The sequence below is a fragment of the Peromyscus californicus genome, unplaced genomic scaffold (genome assembly GCF_007827085.1).
Source record: "Peromyscus californicus insignis strain IS unplaced genomic scaffold, ASM782708v3 Scaffold_4__1_contigs__length_199733344, whole genome shotgun sequence".
NCBI classification, from domain to species: domain Eukaryota; kingdom Metazoa; phylum Chordata; class Mammalia; order Rodentia; family Cricetidae; genus Peromyscus; species Peromyscus californicus.
This window is the reverse complement of record NW_026294562.1, coordinates 170,800,157-170,817,743: the sequence shown is the minus strand read 5'-3', so window position 1 is coordinate 170,817,743 and position 17,587 is coordinate 170,800,157. Positions and strand designations below refer to the sequence as shown.

General features: G+C 42.2%; 1 protein-coding gene across 1 annotated transcript in view; it reads left to right on the top strand.

Annotated features, from left to right (window-relative positions):
- Positions 1 to 13,092, top strand: part of LOC128124073 (carcinoembryonic antigen-related cell adhesion molecule 1-like) — a 64,153-nt gene extending 51,061 nt beyond the window's left edge. Inside the window, 4 exon segments of the mRNA XM_052760305.1 lie at positions 9,150 to 9,209; positions 9,212 to 9,403; positions 11,410 to 11,685; positions 12,938 to 13,092. Coding sequence (XP_052616265.1) covers positions 9,150 to 9,209; positions 9,212 to 9,403; positions 11,410 to 11,685; positions 12,938 to 13,092 — 683 coding nt within the window.
- The last annotated feature ends 4,495 nt before the right edge of the window (positions 13,093 to 17,587 follow it).

Genomic DNA, 17,587 nt, shown 5'->3' with positions numbered 1-17,587 from the left:
ACATTTGTTTGTTCATTTATTTCTGTGTGGCAATCAGGGGTGGGTACCGTGTGGGAGTACGGCAGACACTCTTCCCAACTGATCCATCTTGGTGGCCCGTATTCTGAGTTTATCATCATGCTGACATTTGAAGCATGACATCCCTGCACAAAATGCTTTTTTCTAATAACTGGGTTTTTTTGGTGTTTAGTAGTATGTGTGTGTATATATATGGTTTATGGGACTGGAGAGATAGCTCAATAGTTAAGAGCCCTGGCAGCTCTTATAAAGAAAAGGGTTTCAATTCTCAGCACCTACATGGAAACTTATTACTATCTATAATTGATGTTCCAAGGAATTCAACACTCTCTTCTGTCCTCCTCAGGTACCAAACATGCATCTTCTGTAGAGACATATAAGCAGCCAAAAGGCCCATATGATGCATCTGGCATCATAACAAAAATACCATTTGAAATCCAGTTTCAAGATGCTTTCATCCTGTCTCCTAAAAGTCTGATAACTTTCAGCTCTGATCTTTGATCCATGTAGAGCTGATTGGTATATGTTGTTAGTGAAGGCTTAACTTCATTCTTTTACCTGGATATCCCATTTTCCCCGACATCCCTTGTTTAACTGATTATTCATTCATCATTGAACAATCTTAGCAGCCTGATCAAAACTCATCTGGTCACAGAGGGTCAGATGGACAGCAAGAATGCCTTCCAAATTCTGTAACTCCATAGGACAACTCTGTTTCACACCAATAAATACAAAAGAGCCAGCAGAAATGAATTTTTTATATTTCTTTTCTTTTTTATTAAGATATGTTCTATTCGTTTACATATCAACCACAGATTTCCCACTCCTCCCTCATCCTACCCCCCAGTCTTCCCACTCACAACCCACCCCTCATTTCCACCTCCTCCTAGGAAAGGTCTTCTCTGGGGAGTAAACAGAGCCTGGTGCCTACATTTGGGGCAGGTCCAATCCCCTCCTCCCTGTACCATGGCTGAGCTAAGTGTCTCAGCATAGGCACTAGGTTCCAAAAAGCCAGCTCAAGCACTAAGGACAGGTCCCGGTCCCACTGCCTGGGGTCCTCCTAAGCAGTTCAAGCTAAACAACTGTCTCACTTATCCAGAGGGTCTAATCCAGTTCCTTGGTGGCTCCTCAGCTATTGGACACAGTTCATGTGTTTCTTCTAGTCTGACTAGTTGTCCCTGTGCTTTTTCCAATCATGGTCTCAATATCTCTTGCTCATATGATCCCTCCTCTCTCTCATTGATTGGACTCTCAGAGCTCCACCTGGGGCTTAGCTGTGGATCTCTGCATCTTACTCCATTGTCCCTGGATGAGGGTTCTATCATGACAGTTAGGGTGTTCGACCATCCCATCACCAGTATAGGTCTGCTCAGGCTCGCTCTCAACCATTGCCAGTAATCTATAGTGGAGTCATCTATGTGGGCTTCTGGGGACCTCTCTAGCACTCTGCATCTTCCTATTCCCATGGTGGCTTCATTTATCATGGTATCTCTTTCCTTGTTCTCCCACTCTGTTCCTGATCTAGCTAGGACCTCCTGCTCCCCTAAGCTCTCTTTGCCCCGACTCTTGCCCTCCATCACCCCCTCTCAACCCCAGCATGATCATGTAGATCTCATCTATTTCTCCATTGCTGGGCAATCCTGTGTCTTTCATAGGGTCTTCTTTATTAGGTAGCCTCCCTGGAGCTGTGAGGTGCAGTCTGCTTATCCTTTGCTTTTCATCTAGTATCCACTTATGAGTGAGTACCTACCATGTTTGTCTTTCTGAGTCAGGGTTCCTCACTCAGGATGATTTTTTTCTAGTTCCATCCATTTGCCTGCAAATTTCATGCTGTCATTGTTTTTCTCTGCTGAGTAGTACTCTATTGTGTATATGTACCACATTTTATTTATCCATTCTTCAGTTGAGGGGCATCTAGGTTGTTTATAGGTTCTGGCTATTCCAAATAATGCTGCTATGAACATAGCTGAGCATGTGTCCTTGTGGTATGATTGAGTATTCCTTGGGTATATTCTCAAGAGTGGTATAGCTGGGTCTTAAGGGAGATCAATTCCCAATTATCTGAGAAATCGCCATACTGATTTCCAAAGTTACTGTACAAATTTGCACTCTCACCAACAGTGGAGGAGTGTTCCCCTTGCTCCACATCCTCTCCAGCATAAGCTGTCTTCAGTGTTTTTCACCTTAGCCCTTCTGATAGGTGTAAAATGGTATCTCAGAGTCATTTTGATTTGCATTTCTCTGATGACTAAGGATGTTGAGCATTTCCTTAAATGTCTTTCAGCCATTTGAGATTATTCTGTTGAGAATTCTCTGTTTAGTTCTATAGCCCGTTTTTAATTGAACTGTTGAGTATTTTGATGTCTAATTTCTTGAATTCTTAAATATTCTGGATATCAGCCCTCTGTCAGATGTGGGGTTGGTGAAGAACTTTCCCATTCTGTAGGCTGTCATTTTGTCTTATTGACCATTTCCTTTGTCCTACAAATGCTTCTCAGTTTCAAGAGGCCCCATTTATTAATTGTTGCTCTTAGTGTCTCTGTTACTGCTGTTATATTTAGGAAGTGATCTCTGATGCCAATGTATTCAAGCCTTTCTCTTCTTTTACTTCCTACTTTCTCTTCTATGAGGTTTAGAGTAACTCCCATAGTTGAATATTCTCCATAGATGGGGACTAGACCTCTGCTCCCAGGTCTGCTCTTGTCTCATGGGTGAGGGGGCTGGCTCAGCTCTGACTCCATGGGATGGAAAGAGTGGGTGGAGAAGGTGCCTGGGAGCCCTGTTCTGAGTCAGGGTGAACCATGTCACTGATAGTTGATGATGCCCTTTTGCTTGCTCTTTTCAAGGTTCCAAAAACATATGTCAGCTGAGTGTGGTGGCACACACCTTTGATGCCAGTACTGAGTAGGGAGAGACAGGTAGATAGTGTGAGTTTGAGACCAGCCTGGTCTACATAGCAAGTTCCACATGAGCTAGGACTGTACAGTGAGAGCCTGTCTCAAAAATATCAGTACTCAGCATTAGAGTGGTAAGCTGTGGTCAGCACTGTGATTAATCACTTCTTCTCTGTAGTATTTAATCCATATCCATGTGGCAAGAATTACAATTTTTCTACAAACAAAATTTCTTCAGTTAAGGATTTCTCCCAGTCCTGAGGTCTAGCCTTTAACACCTTTAAGTTTAGCTAGGCCATCTTAACCCTATGGCTAATATTTTAAATAAAATTTAAAAGGCTATTTCATAAAGGCAGGATCTGACTGTTCACACTCACAGAAAATATGAGCAAGAATTCCCACAAATATTATTGGGAAATACATTTCTCCCAACCATGAGATTTCTGTACATGTGGGCTGAAGAGGCTCCCAGTGTGGAATCTACAAAAATACCCTGAGTCAGGGTCACTGTGGGCGGTCTTGGTAGGAGTAAGATTCAGCTCTTTCTTTACAGACTATATCTTGAACATGTGATCTTGCAGAGGGCCCATTCATTGTATGTGCTCTGGGAGCTGGCTGAGATCTCTGAGGGTGAAGGACTCTCAACTGGTAACCTCCACTGTTTATTCACAGAACCAGTGATTAAACCCTCCATCCAATTCACCAACACCACAGTCAAAGACCTGACCTCTGTGTTCCTGAAGTGCTTGTCAAACGACACTGGGATCTCAATCCATTGGCTCTTCAAAGGCCACAGTCTGAGGATCACGAATGAGATGAGGCTGTCCCCGAACAACAGCACCCTCAAAATAGTCTCTGCCAGGAGTTTGCATTCCGGGGACTATCAGTGTGAAGTATCCAATCAAGTCAGTTCCAAGAGGAGTGACCCCATCCAGGTGGACATAACAGGTGAGTGACCTCTCCTCCCTTGTTACTCCATAGCTTTTGGGATGGGGGCTAGCAATTTCTTTATCAACAGAGTGCAGAATGGGTCAAAGTCACAAGGAGAAAAAGATGGCTCAAGATACAAATACAGCCAGCTTGGTGATGGATGCATGTTAATCTCATGATACAACACCAAGCAAGCTGAGCACAGTGCTGCATGCCTTTAACCCCAGCACACCAGAGGCAGAGACAGTTGGATCTCTATGAGTTCCCAACCACCCTGGTCTTTGTAGCCAGTTTCAGGTTAGCCAGAGCTATATAGACTCAAAAGAGAGAACATGAAGCAGGAGGCATAGAAGTACAAGGCCACTCAACTGAATGGACTAGGCTCTGCTGACTCCCCATGGGAGACATTGCCTTGGAGTAGTTGGGAATAGGGGTGTATTGGGTGGGAACAATGGTGGGCTGGGGGAATGAGGAAAGGGGAATCTGTGGTTGATATGTGAAATGAATAGGAAATCTCTGTGCATATCTGACACACATGATAATATATATGCAAAACTGTGCCCCATAAACATACATATTGATCATATTAATTAATCTTTAATTTAATCATGGCCAGTGTGCATGAGCAGTTCTGGGCTTTCCAATTCTATTTCACTGATTTGTATGTCTGCCTTTATGTCAGCACTAGACTATTTTGATTGTTGCAGCTTTCTACTAAAATTATGAAATCATGGGGGATGACCTGCAATTTTATTCTTGTTTTTTTCAAGATACTTTTAAGGCCATTTATGGTGGTGCTTGCTTCTAACCCCAGCTCTTTGGAACAGAGACAAGCAGTTTGAGGCCAGCTTGAACTATATAGTGAGTTTCAGGACAGCTAGAATGGACTTTGCTATTTCTGTGCAAATTGCTACTGGGGTTTTGATCTGATATGCATAGAACTGATAGAGTAAATTCAGGGATATTGTCATCTATTAAAAAAAGTTCCAGCTACTCAAGAAGTTGAGGCAGGAGTACAAGTTCTAAAAGTGCCTACTACAACCAATTCAAGGCCAGCCTGATTAATTTAGTGATATCCTGTTTCTAAATAAAAATTAGAAGGCAGAGCTTAGAGTATAGCTCAGTGGTAGTGCATTGCTTACCATGCACAAAGCCCTGGCTTCAATCCCAGTACTGCAGAACAACAGTAATAATGAGATTAAGTCTTCCAGGCCATCAACCCCAATGGCTGTCATTTCTTGTCTTCTTTCATCATCTCTTATTTGGTAGTTTTCTGAGTGCAAGTCTTTTATCTCCTTGGTGGAGTTAATTCTAAGTATTTTATTCTTTTTGGTGCTTTCACAAATAAATACTTTCTTCATTTCCTTTCCAATTGTTCACTGTTATGGCTGGGACTATTTATTGCTCAGGGGCTGAACGCTTGCTGGGCATGCACGAGGCCCTAGGTTCAAGCTCTACTACTGCCAGGAAAAACAAAAATCAGATTGTTCATGGTCAATAGTAGTATATAGAAATACAGCTCACTTAGGCTTGATCATTTCATTAGCCAACAAATTTACTAGTTTTGCTCATGTAGTTCTGAGATCCTTCTGTAGAATGTTCAGGATTTTCTATGAACAAGTTCCTCTCATCTACAGATATATTTAGCACTTCATAATTGGGTACCTTCATTTCATTGTCTACTGTAATGGCTCTGTGTAGCACTCCTAAAGGTCTCTTGAACAGAGGTGGTCACAGCAGCATCCTGTGTTCTTCCTGATCTTAAAGAGAAAGCTGTCAGTCTCCCCACTGCATATGATGTTGGCTGTGGGTTTCCATGTGTGGCCTTTGTTATATGACGCTGGACTTCTATCATGTTTCAGTGTTTTTTTCTTATCAAAGTCTGTGAAATTTTGTCAATGTTTTTGTTGATTCAATCTTATTGGTTATACAGCTATTCCATTTGGTTTCTTTCACCCTTCCATCTCTAAAGAATCTGTTTGTAGGAATTTGTCCATTGCATCTAGGCCACACAACAGTTAGCATATAACTACTGAGTGCTCTTGAAAATCTTCATATTCTTGAGAATGGATGGTGAGATCTCAAATTGTATTAATATCCATCTCATTTTTTAAAAATTCATTTGGGAAAAAGTTGCTAATGTTGTTAATCATTTTTGAAGGACCAACATTTGGTGCATCAGCTTTCTTTGCAGTTACTCTAGACTCTGTTTTGTTTATCTTCATCCTCATCTTTAGTTTTCTCCATCTACTAGCTTGAGGGAACCTTTTAGGGGACAGGGGTCTCTCTATATAACCCAAACTTGCCTCAAATTCACAATCATCCTGCCTCAGCCTCTGATGCTAGGGTGCTAGGTTATATCACATCCTTCACCTGCCTCATAGTAGTTTTTAAAGACTTAATATAATAATCAAGTAACCTTTTTGGCAAAATACCACACACAGAGAAAGAAAAAAATGTTGCTGCAATTATTCCTACCACTAGTGTTAGCCTTGAAGCCAGGTAGCCTGGTCTATCTCTGATTAACCATACAGATTTAAGTACTTTTTGAAAATCACTTTAAGCTCCAGTTTTTCATTCTCTGAATGGAAATAATTTCTATGTGACCGACTCATCATATAGATGAAACCAGATACAAATACAGGGCCAGCCACATAATAAATACCATACCACCTTGGTCAACATTAGCATTATAATCACTCTTGAGCAGACTGGTGAAGTTTGAACCCCAAATGGTCACAACAAGGAGTAAAGAGGTGAGGACAGCATTGATACATAAGGAGTGTGGGGAGAAACATGTTATGCAAAAGTGAAACCACTTTAACATAGCTACTAAATAAAAATGGGAGAGAAAAAATGAGGGGGGTGTCTGATGCAAAATTTCTAAACCTGGTAATTTACTAGATTTCATCCTCCAGGATGTGACCATGAAGGGCTGAGACAAGCAAGTTATTAGTGGAGGAATATACTTGTGACGGTGAGCCTGGGATAGCCCTCAGGACACATGCAGATATGATCTCTGTGGAGGCAGAGAAGGAGGCATGTCTTAGATGGCAGTGCAGTTCCAACAGTGTTTCTACAAGTTTGAGGCTGAGTTCCCTACAGTCACCAAGCAGAGGGATTTGGGGTCTTACAGAGTCTGCCTTGCTGTCCTACCCCACTGCAGAAACCATGGTCTCTGCAGAGGACATGGTACAATGAGAGTCAATAGCCTGGGCATTCTGTCACTTAGGTCACAGCCACAAGAGACCACTTATTCATGGCTGCCACAACTGAGACCCTGAGAATAAGATGGAAACGCTGGATATTCAACACACAAAATTGCAATCGCCCTGTCTAACATTCCCACAGCTTTACATGATTGCCTCAATGAAGTTGATTGAATTCGAAGATTGGAAAGAAGAGGGAGAACTAACCTAGAAACACAGGGAGGTTAAAAGGACACTTGCTAAGATACTCACACTTCAACTCACCCAATCAGTCTTCCGCCAGCAAAGTGGGAAGGTGTTTATCAGCTGTAGGGGTTTTCTGGTAGAAATTCCGGGTCACTTATGCATACTATCGTATCTTCTGCAAATAGGGAAAGTTTGACTTCTTCCTTTCCAACTTGTATCCCCCTGATTTTAGTTTTTGTCTTATTGCTCTACTTAGAACTTCGAGTACTATATTGAATAAATATGGGGGGAGTGGACAGCCTTGTCTTCTTCCTGATTTTAGTGAAATCGCTTTGTGTTTCTCTCCATTTAATTTGATGTTGGCTGTCAGACTGCTGTAAATTGCCTGTATTACATTCAGGAATGTTCCATGTATTCCTGATTACCCCAAGACCTTTGTCATGAAGAGGGTGTTGGATTTTGTCAAAGGCTTTTTCAGCATCTAATGAGATGATCATGTGGGTTTTTTCTTTCAGTTTGTTTATATGGTGGATTGCATTGACAGATTTATGTATTTTGAACCATCCTTGCATATCTGTGTGATGCCTACTTGATTGTGGTGGATATATATATATATACTCCCTTCTTGAATTCAATTTTCCAGTTTTTTTATTGAGAATTTTTGCATCAATGTTCATGAGAGAGATTGGTGTGCAATTCTCTTTCTTGTTGCATCTTTGTGTGGTTTGCGTATCAGGTTGACTGTAGTCTGGTAAAAAGAGTTTGGCAATGTTCCTTCTGTTTCTGTTATGTTGTGTCTCAAGGCAGCAATGGGTCAGTGAGGACCAGGATATAAAATGAGAATTGTGATTCCAAGTCTTGAGTCTGACCATCACCAAACACCGCAGCTCAGTTCTCTCACGAGAAAGTCCTTGCTTCTTCCATACACAGCACAGGAGGCCCCATTATCTCTGAAAACTCAGCCACTCCTTCTGCCTTTAATTTGCTTCCTGCCTGATTCTTTAGGGATCTGGGTCAGCTGGGAGTTAAGAGACAATGTCTGGCTGTAAGAGGCCTTTGTAAGATACAAAAGTACCACACAAGGCAATCATCTCTCTGTGGTCAGCATAGCACTGCTACCCAAGCCCAGCATCACAACCAACAATTCCAATCCCATGGAGGGTGAGGATCAGTAGCATTAATGTGTGAGCATGAGACTCAGAATATAACCTACCTGTGGAGGATAAATGATCAAAGCCTCTCAGAAGAGGACAGGCTGAAGCTGTCTTATGACTACAGGAACCTCACATTACTCAGTGTTGTGAGACTGACACAGGACCCTATGAATGTGAAACTGGAACTCAGTGAGTGCCTCCCCAAGTGACCCATTCTCTCTGAACATTACCTGTAAGTATTTTCTGTTTCATCCTGGTCCCAACTGCGTAAATACAGAGGGCTAGAGCTATACCATGCTCGGTCCCAGTCCACTTGGGTTCATGACACAGACCTACCATACAGATTCCTAGGCTGCCAGGACATCCTGTACCAGCCAAAACATATGTGGACAGGCCCAGCAATGAGCTTGAATGGGTTGCAGGGAATTCTGCCTAGAGAGTCTCAGGGTAATGGAGACAGGGGACAAGTCACACTCAGTTTCAGTGCACACATGAGTGTCCATGGGGAGGTGTGTGTGTGTGTGTGTGTGTGTGTGTGTGTGTGTGTGTGTGTGTGTGTGTGTGTGTGTTGTGCTTGAGAAAGATCAGGGCTTGTGCATGCTGAATGAGTACTCTTGTACTAATCTCCTCCCCAACTCTGGGTAGGACCTGCTCAACTAAGGTTAAAGCACAGCTCAAAGAGATACTATGTCCTTCTACAGACCAGGAATCCCTTTTCTGTGCTGATATCATGTGTGATTTAATTCTATTTTCTCCAGATGGTCCAGAAGTCCAGATCATATCCCCCTCAAATATTCATTTCCATTCAAGGACAAACCTCACATCTCCTGCCACATAGATGCTAACCCACCTCAACAGTACTCTTGGTTTGTCAATAGAGAGTTCCAGTCATCCTCCCAAGAGCTCTTTATCCTCAATATCAATACTAATAATATCGGATCCTATTCCTGCCTCATCTATAACATTTTTCCTGGAGTCTATAGGACCACAGTCAAGAACATTACAGTCCTTAGTAAGTTGATCTCTGAAATATCAGTTACAGGTTTGGAGTGGAGTCTTTTAGCTTTCTGGGAAGTGGCAGAAGCATTTAATTTCCAGCCCAAGACTTCGGGAACTAGCAAAACTCAGTCTTCCCTCAAGCCTCCTGCTCCATCCCTATGTCTATTGGCCTCCTGGTTCTCTGGTTTCTGGCTGATAGGGATGAAGCTTGCTGTAGCAGAAATCTTAAAAGGTCTTATTAATTAAATCAAACCTGAGGCCAGTTACTGAGGTGAACACTGGAAGATCAGAGAGACAGAACAAGCCACAGCTAACCTCACCTGACCAACTTCTCAGCTGATCTTGTTTCCTCAGCCTGGACGCCTCTGTGTCCTCATATCCGAATGGCTCTCAGCTGAACTGTGCAGCTAGAAGCCTGAAAGCTTAACCCACCAAATGCTTCTAGTTTCTGGTCCTCACGCCTTATATACCTTTCTGCTTTCAACCACAACTCCCTGGGATTAAAGGCTTGCTTTCTGGGATTAAAAGTGTGTGTCACCATGCCTGGCTGGTTCCAATGTGGCCTCGAACTCACAGAGATCCAGAGGGATTTCTACCTCTGGAGTGCTAGGATTAAAGGTGTGAGTGCCACCATTTTCTAGCCTTTGTATCTAGTGACTGCTCTGTCTCTGACCCCAGATAAGTTTATTAGGGTGTACAATATTTTGGGGAACACAATACCACCACTTTTGCAATGTGAGGAGGAGGTTCTCCCACTCTTGAAAAGCCTTAGTTTCTGTGAGGGACTTTCCATGGTTAGGAGAGCCTCAAGGTCAAGATTTCTTTCTGTACCTAACACAAGCTGTCCTGTGCCCTCCATTTTCATTTTATGACCTCCACGACCTACAAGGAACACCCAGGACTTTCAACTGTGCTCACATTCTTATTCTCCAAATTGGAGGAGAATATTCCCCACAGATGGGGACTACACCTCTGCTCCCAGGTCTGCCCCTGTCTCAGTTCTGACTCCATGGGATGGGAAGAGTGGGTGGAGAAGGTGCCTGGGAGCCCTGTTCTGAGTCAGGGTGAACCATGAAACTGACAATTGATGATGCCTTTTTGCTTACTCTTCTCAAGCTTCAAAAAACAAATAAGAGTCAGGCAGTGGTGGCACATGCCTTTAATCCCAGCACTCAGGAGGCAGAGGCAGGTGGATCTCTCTGAGTTCAAGGCCAGCCTGGTCTACAGAGCAAGATCCAGGAAAGGCACAAAGCTACACAGAGAAACTCTGTCTAGAAAAACCAAAACAACAACAACAAACCAAAAACCAAATAGCTGAGTGTGGTGTCACACATCTTCAATGCTAGCACTGAGGAGGGAGAGGCATGTAGATAGTAATAGTTTGAGGAGAGCCTGGTCTACATAGCAAGTTCCAAGCAAGCTAGAACTATAAACTGAGACCCTGTGTCAAATAATATCAATACTAAGGATTAGACTTGTAGGCTGTGGTCAGCACTGTGATTATTCACTTCTTCTCTGTAGTATTTAATCCATATCCATGGGGCAGGAAATACATTTTTTTTCTACAAACAGAAATCCTTCAGTTAGGGATTTCTCCCAGTCCTGAGGTCTAGCCTTTAACACCTTTAAGATTAGCTGGGCCATCTTAACCCCATGACAAATTATTTAATTAAATATAAACAGGAGGTTATTTCATAAAAGAGGGACCTGACTGTTCACAGAAAGTGTGAACAAGAATCCCCACAAAAATCATTGGGAAATACATTCCTCCCAACCATGAGATTTCTGGGTTTTTGGGCTGAAGAGGCTCCCAGTGTGGAATCTACACAAATACCCTGAGTCAGGGTCACTGTGAGTGATCTTGGTAGGAGTAAGATTCAGCTCTCTCCCTACAGACCATATGTTGAACCCAAATATGCAATCTTGCAGAGGGCCCCTTCATTGTACGGGCCCTGTGAACTGGCTGATTTCTCTGAGGGTGAAGGACTCTCAGCTGGTCCCTCCACTATTTATCCACAGATCCACTGACTCTACCCTTCATCCAAGTCACCAACAACACATTCAAAGATATGACCTCTGTCTTCCTGAACTGCTTGTCAAACAACACTGGGATCTCTGTCAATTGGCTCTTCAAAGGCCAGAGTGTGGAGCTCACAGACAGGATGAAGCTGTCCCACAACAACAGCACCCTCCAAATAGACTCTGTGAGGATTGAGGATTCTGGGGACTATCAGTGTGAAGTATCCAATCAAGTCAGTTCCAAGAGGAGTGACCCCATCCAGCTGGACATAATACGTGAGTGACCACTGTTTCCCTCCTAATCCATAGTGTTTGGGATTAGGACCAGTTTCTTTATCAACAGAGTGCAGAATGGGTCAAAGTCCCAAGGAGAAAAATATTGTTCAGGAAACAAATACAGCCAGCTTGGTGATGGATGCATGTTAATCTCATGATACAACACCAAGCAAGGTGAGCACAGTGCTGCATGCATTTGATCCCAGCACACCAGAGGCAGAGACAGTTGGATCTCTTGAGTTCCCAACCACCCTGGTCTTTGTAGCCAGTTTCAGGTTAGTCAGAGCTACATAGTGAGACCCTGTCTCAAAAGAGAGAGAGCATGAAGCAGGAGGCATAGAAGTACAAGGCCAGCCCAGATTACGTTGTGAGACCCGGTCAATATTAACAACAATAGATGTCAATAGAGCAAATGGAAATGCAAAGTGATTAAGAGTTTAGGGTCTGAGTCTGTCACACAGTCAACTCTCAGAAACCAGTAAAATATTCATGTTAGTCTACACTTCTTTCAACACATTCGGATCTTCTTTAGATTATTTCCAATGCCTAATATGAATACTGCATAGACACTAGTCTTACTGTGTTGAGTACAGTATAAAGACAGGAGGAAACAATACATTTTTCTATGTAGAGATACTATTTCAAGTAGTTTGTTTCCAAGGTTTCATTCCATATATATAAAATGCATAGATAGAAAGGACCTGTAACGAGTTTCTTACTATATTTGCATACTTATTCATTTTGTGTGCATGTCCCAACCCAAGAGTGGAGGTCAGGGGACAATTTGTGGGAGCCAGTTATCCAGGGACAGGGGATTGAACTCAGGTGGATGAACCAGCCGTTTATCTGCTAAGCCAATTCACTGGCCCACATTTGTTTGTGCATTTATTTCTGTGTGGCAGTTAGGGCCAGGTACTGGGAGGGAGTACGGCAGGCACTCTTGCCAGCTGAGCCATCTTGGTGGCCCGTATACTGAGTTTCTTATCCTCATGCTGACATTTGAAGCATGACATCCCTGCACAAGATGCTTTTTTTCTAATAACTGGGGTTTTTTTGGTGTGTAATAGTATGTGTGTGTGTGTGTGTGTGTGTGTGTATGTATGGTTTATGGGACTGGAGAGAGAGCTCAATAGTTAAGAGCCCTGGCAGCTCTTCCAAAGGATATGAGTTCAATTCCCAGCACCCACATGGCAGCCTATTACATCTGTAACTGAAGTTCCAAAGAATTCAACACCCTCTCTGTCCTCCTCAGGTACCAAACATGCATCTTCTGTAGTGACATATAAGCAGTCAAAAGGCCCACATGATGCATCTGGCATCATAACAAAGATACCATTAGAAATCGAGTTTCAAGATGCTTTCATCCTGTCTCTTAAAAGTCTGATGACTGTCAGCTCTGATCTTTGATCCATGTAGAGATGATTTGTATATGAATGAAGGCTTAACTTCATTCTTTTACCTGGATATCCCATTTTTTCCCAACATCCCTTGTGTAACATCATTCATTCATCATTGAACATTCTTAGCAGCCTGATCAAAACTCATCTGGTCACAGAGGGTCAAAAGGACAGCAAGAATGCCTTCCAAATTCTGTAACTCAATAGGACAACTCTGTGTCACACCAAAAATTCAAAAGAGCCAGCAGAAATGAATTTTTTATATTTTTTTCTTTTCATTTTATTAAGATATGTTCTATTCATTTACATATCAACCACAGATAACCCTGTCCTTCCTTCTCCTACCTCCCAGCCTTCCCCCCGACCCACCCCTCATTCCCACCAATCCCAAGGCAAGGTCTTCCCTGGGGAGTCAGCAGAGCGTGGTACCTACATTTGGGGCAGGTCCAATCCCCTCCTCCCTGTACCATGGCTGAGCTAAGTGTCTCAGCAGAGACACTAGGTTCCAAAAAACCAGCTCATGCACTAAGGACAGGTCCCAGTCCCACTGTCTGGGGTCCTCCTAAACAGTTCAAGCTAAGAAACTGTCTCACTTATACATAGGGTCTAATCCAATCTCATGGGGGTTCCTACGCTATTGGACACAGTTCATGTGTTTCCACTAGTTTGGCTAGTCGTCTCTTTCCTTTTTCAATCATGGTCTCAATATCTCTTGCTCATATGATCCCTCCTCTCCCTCGTCGATTGGACTCCTGGAGCTCCACCTGAGGCTTGGCCGTGGATCTCTGCATCTGCTTCCATTGTACCTGGATGAGGGTCCAATCACAACAGTTAGGGTGTTCGACCATTCCATCACCAGTGTAGGTCAGCTCAGGCACCCTCTTGACTGTTGCCAGTAGTCTTATTGGAATCATGTATGTGGATTTCTGGGGACCTCTCTAGCACTCTGCATCTTCCTATTCCCATGGTGGCTTCATTTATCATGGTATCTCTTTCCTTGTTCTCCCACTCTGTTCCTGATCTAGCTAAGACCTCCTGCTCCCCTAAGCTCTCTTTGTCTCAACCCTTGCCCTCCATTAACCCCTCTCAACCCCAAATGATGCTTGATCATGTAGATCACATCCATTTCTCCATCGTTGGGCAATATTGTGTCCTTCATAGGGTCCTCTTCACTAGGTAGCCTCCCTGGAGCTGTGAGTTGCAGTCTGCTTATCCTTTGCTTTTCATCTACTATTCACTTATGAGTGAGTACCTACCATGTTTGTCTTTCTGAGTCTGGGTTACCTCACTCAGGATGATTTTTTTCTAGTTCCATCCATTTGCCTGCAAATTTTATGCTGTCATTGTTTTTCTCTGTTGAGTAGTATTCCATTGTGTATATGTACCACATTTTCTTTATCCATTCTTCAGTTGAGGGGCATCTAGGTTGTTTCCAGGTTCCAGATATTCCAAATAAGGCTGCTATGAACATAGGTGAGCATGTGTCCTTGTGGCATGATTGAGCATTCCTTGGGTATATTCTCAAGAGTGGTATAGCTAAGTCTTAAGGGAGATCAATTCCCAATTTTCTGAGAAAGTACCATACTGATTTCCAAAGTGGCTGTACAAATTTGCACTCCCACCAACAGTGGAGAAGTGTCCCCCTTGCTCCACATCCACTCCAACATAACTTGTCTTCAGTGGTTTTTATCTTAGCCCTTCTGAGAGGTAGGTGTAAGATGGTGTCTCAGAGTCATTTTGATTTGCGTTTCCCTGATGACTAAGGATGTCTTTCAGCCATTTGAGCTTCTTCTGTTGAGAATTCTCTGTTTAGCTCTATAGCCCATTTTTAATTGGACTGTTGTGTATTTTGATGTCTAATTTCTTGAGTTCTTTATATGTTCTGGATATCAGCCCTCTGTCAGATGTGGGGGTTGGTCAAGATGTTTTCCCATTCTGTAGGCTGTCATTTTGTCTTATTGACTGTGTCCTTTGCCCTACAAAATGCTTCTCAGTTTCAAGAGGTCCCATTTACTAATTGTTGCTCTCAGTGTCTGTACTACTGGTGTTATATTTAGGAAGTGATCTCTGGTGCCAATGTGTTCAAGACTTTCTCTTCTTCTCTGCTGTGGGATGTTCTGTATGTTAAATGTGTTGCTCTGATTGGTTAATAAATAAAACACTGATTGGCCAGTAGCCAGGCAGGAAGTATAGGTGGGACAAGGAGAGAAGAGAATGCTGGGAACAGGAAGGCTGAGTAGAGAGATACTGCCAGCCACCGCCATGGAAAGTGTCATGTAAAGATACCAATAAGCTGCCAGCCACATGGCAACTTATAGACTAATAGATATGAGTTAATTTAAGATATAAGAACTAGATAACAAGAAGCCTGTCTCGGCCATACAGTTTGTAAGCAATATAAGTCTCTGTGTGTTTACTCAGTTGGGTCTGAACGGCTGCGGGGCTGGCAGATGAGAGAGATTTGTCCTGACCATGGGCCAGACAGGACTGGAAAAAAGTCCAGCTACAATTCTCTTACTTCCTACTTTCTCTTCTATCAGGTTTAGAGTAACTGGATTTATGTTGAGGTCTTTGATCCACTTGGACTTAAGTTTTGTGCACAGTGACAGATATGGATCTATTTGTAGTCTTCTACATGTTGACATCCAGTTATGCCAGCACCATTTCTTGAAGATCTTTTCTTTTTTCCATTGTACAGTTTGGGCTTCTTTGTTGAAAATCATCTATTTGTAGGTGTCCGGATTAATGTCAGGGTCTTCAGTTCGGTTCCATTGGTCCATGTGTTGGTTTTTATGCTAGTACCAAGCTGTTTTTCTTACTGTAGGTCTATAGTAGAGCTTGAAGTCAGGGATCATGATGCCTCCAGAGGTTGTTTTATTGTGTAGGATTCTTTTGGCTATCCTGTGTTTTTAGTTTTTCCATATGAAGTTGAGTACTGTTCTATACAGGTCTGTGAAGAATTGTGTTGGGATTTTGATGAGGATTGCATTGAATCTGTAGATTGCTTTTGGTAAGTTTGCCACTTTTATTATGTTAATCCTACCTGTCCATGAGCATGGGAGTCTTTCCATTTTCTGACATCTTCTTCAACTTCTTTCTTCAGGGACTTAAAGTTTTGTCATACAGGTCCTTTGCTTGCTTAGGTAGAGTTACCCCAAGGTATTTTATATTATTTGTGGCTTTTGTAAAGGGTGATGTTTCTGATTTCTTTCTTAGCCCATTTGTCATTTGTATATAGGAAGGCTACTAAATTTTTTGAGTTAATCTTGTATCCTGCCACATTACTGAAGGTGTTTATCAGCTGTAAGAGTTCCTTGGTCAAATTTTTGGGGTCACTTATGTATACTATCATGTCATCTGCAAATAGTGAAAGTTTGACTTCTTCCTTTCCAATTTGTATCCCCTTGATCTCCTTTTGTTGTTTTATTGCTCTAGCTAGAACTTCAAGTACTATATTGAATAAATATGGGGAGAGTGGACTATCTTGTTTTGTTCCTAATTTTGGTGGAATTGCTTTGCGTTTCTCTCCATTTACTTTGATGTTGGCTGTTGGCTTGCTATAAATTGCCTTTATTATGTTTAGATATGTTCCCTGCATTCCTGATCTCTCCAAGACCTTTATCATGAAGGGGTGTTGGATTTTGTCAAAGGCCTTTTCAGCATCTAATGAAATGATCATGTGTTTTTTTTCTTTCAGTTTGTTTATATGGTTTTAATATATTGACAGACTTTTGTGTGTTGAACCATCCTTGCATCTCTGGGATGAAGCCTACTTGATCAATGTAGACAATTGTTTTGATGTGTTCTTGGAGTTTGTTTGCCAGTATTTTATTTAGTTTTTTGTTTCAATGTTCATGATGGAGATTGGTCTATAATTCCCTTTCTTTATTGCATCTTTGTTTGGCTTGGGGAGCAGAGTAACTGTAGCCTCATAGAAGGAGTTTGGTAACATTCCTTCGGTTTCTATTGTGTGGAACAATTTAAAGAGTGTTGGTATTAACTCTTCTTTGAAGATCTGGTTTAATTCTGCATTGAAACCATCTGTTCCTGGGCTTTTTTTGGTTGGGAGACTATTAATGACGGTTTCTATTTTGTTAGGTGTTACTGGTTTATTTAATTGGTCCATCTGGTCTTGATTTAACTTAGATAGGTGGTAGCTGTCCAGAAAATTGTACATTTCTTTTAGATTTTCCAATTTTTTGTAGTACAGGTTTTTGAAGTATGACCTGATGATTCTCTGGATTTCCTCATTGTCAGTTGTTATGTCTCCCTTTTCCCTTGTAATTTTCTGATTGTATGCTCTCTCTCTCTCTGCCTTTTGGTAGTCTGGATAAGGGCTTGTCTATCTTGTTGATTATTTAAAGAACCAACTCTTTATTTCATTGATTCTTTGTATTGTTCTCTTTGTTTCTATTTTATTGATTTCAGCTCTCAATTTGATAATTTCCTGGCATCTATTCCTCCTGGGTGACTTTGCGTCTTCTTGTTCTAGAGCTTTCAGGTGT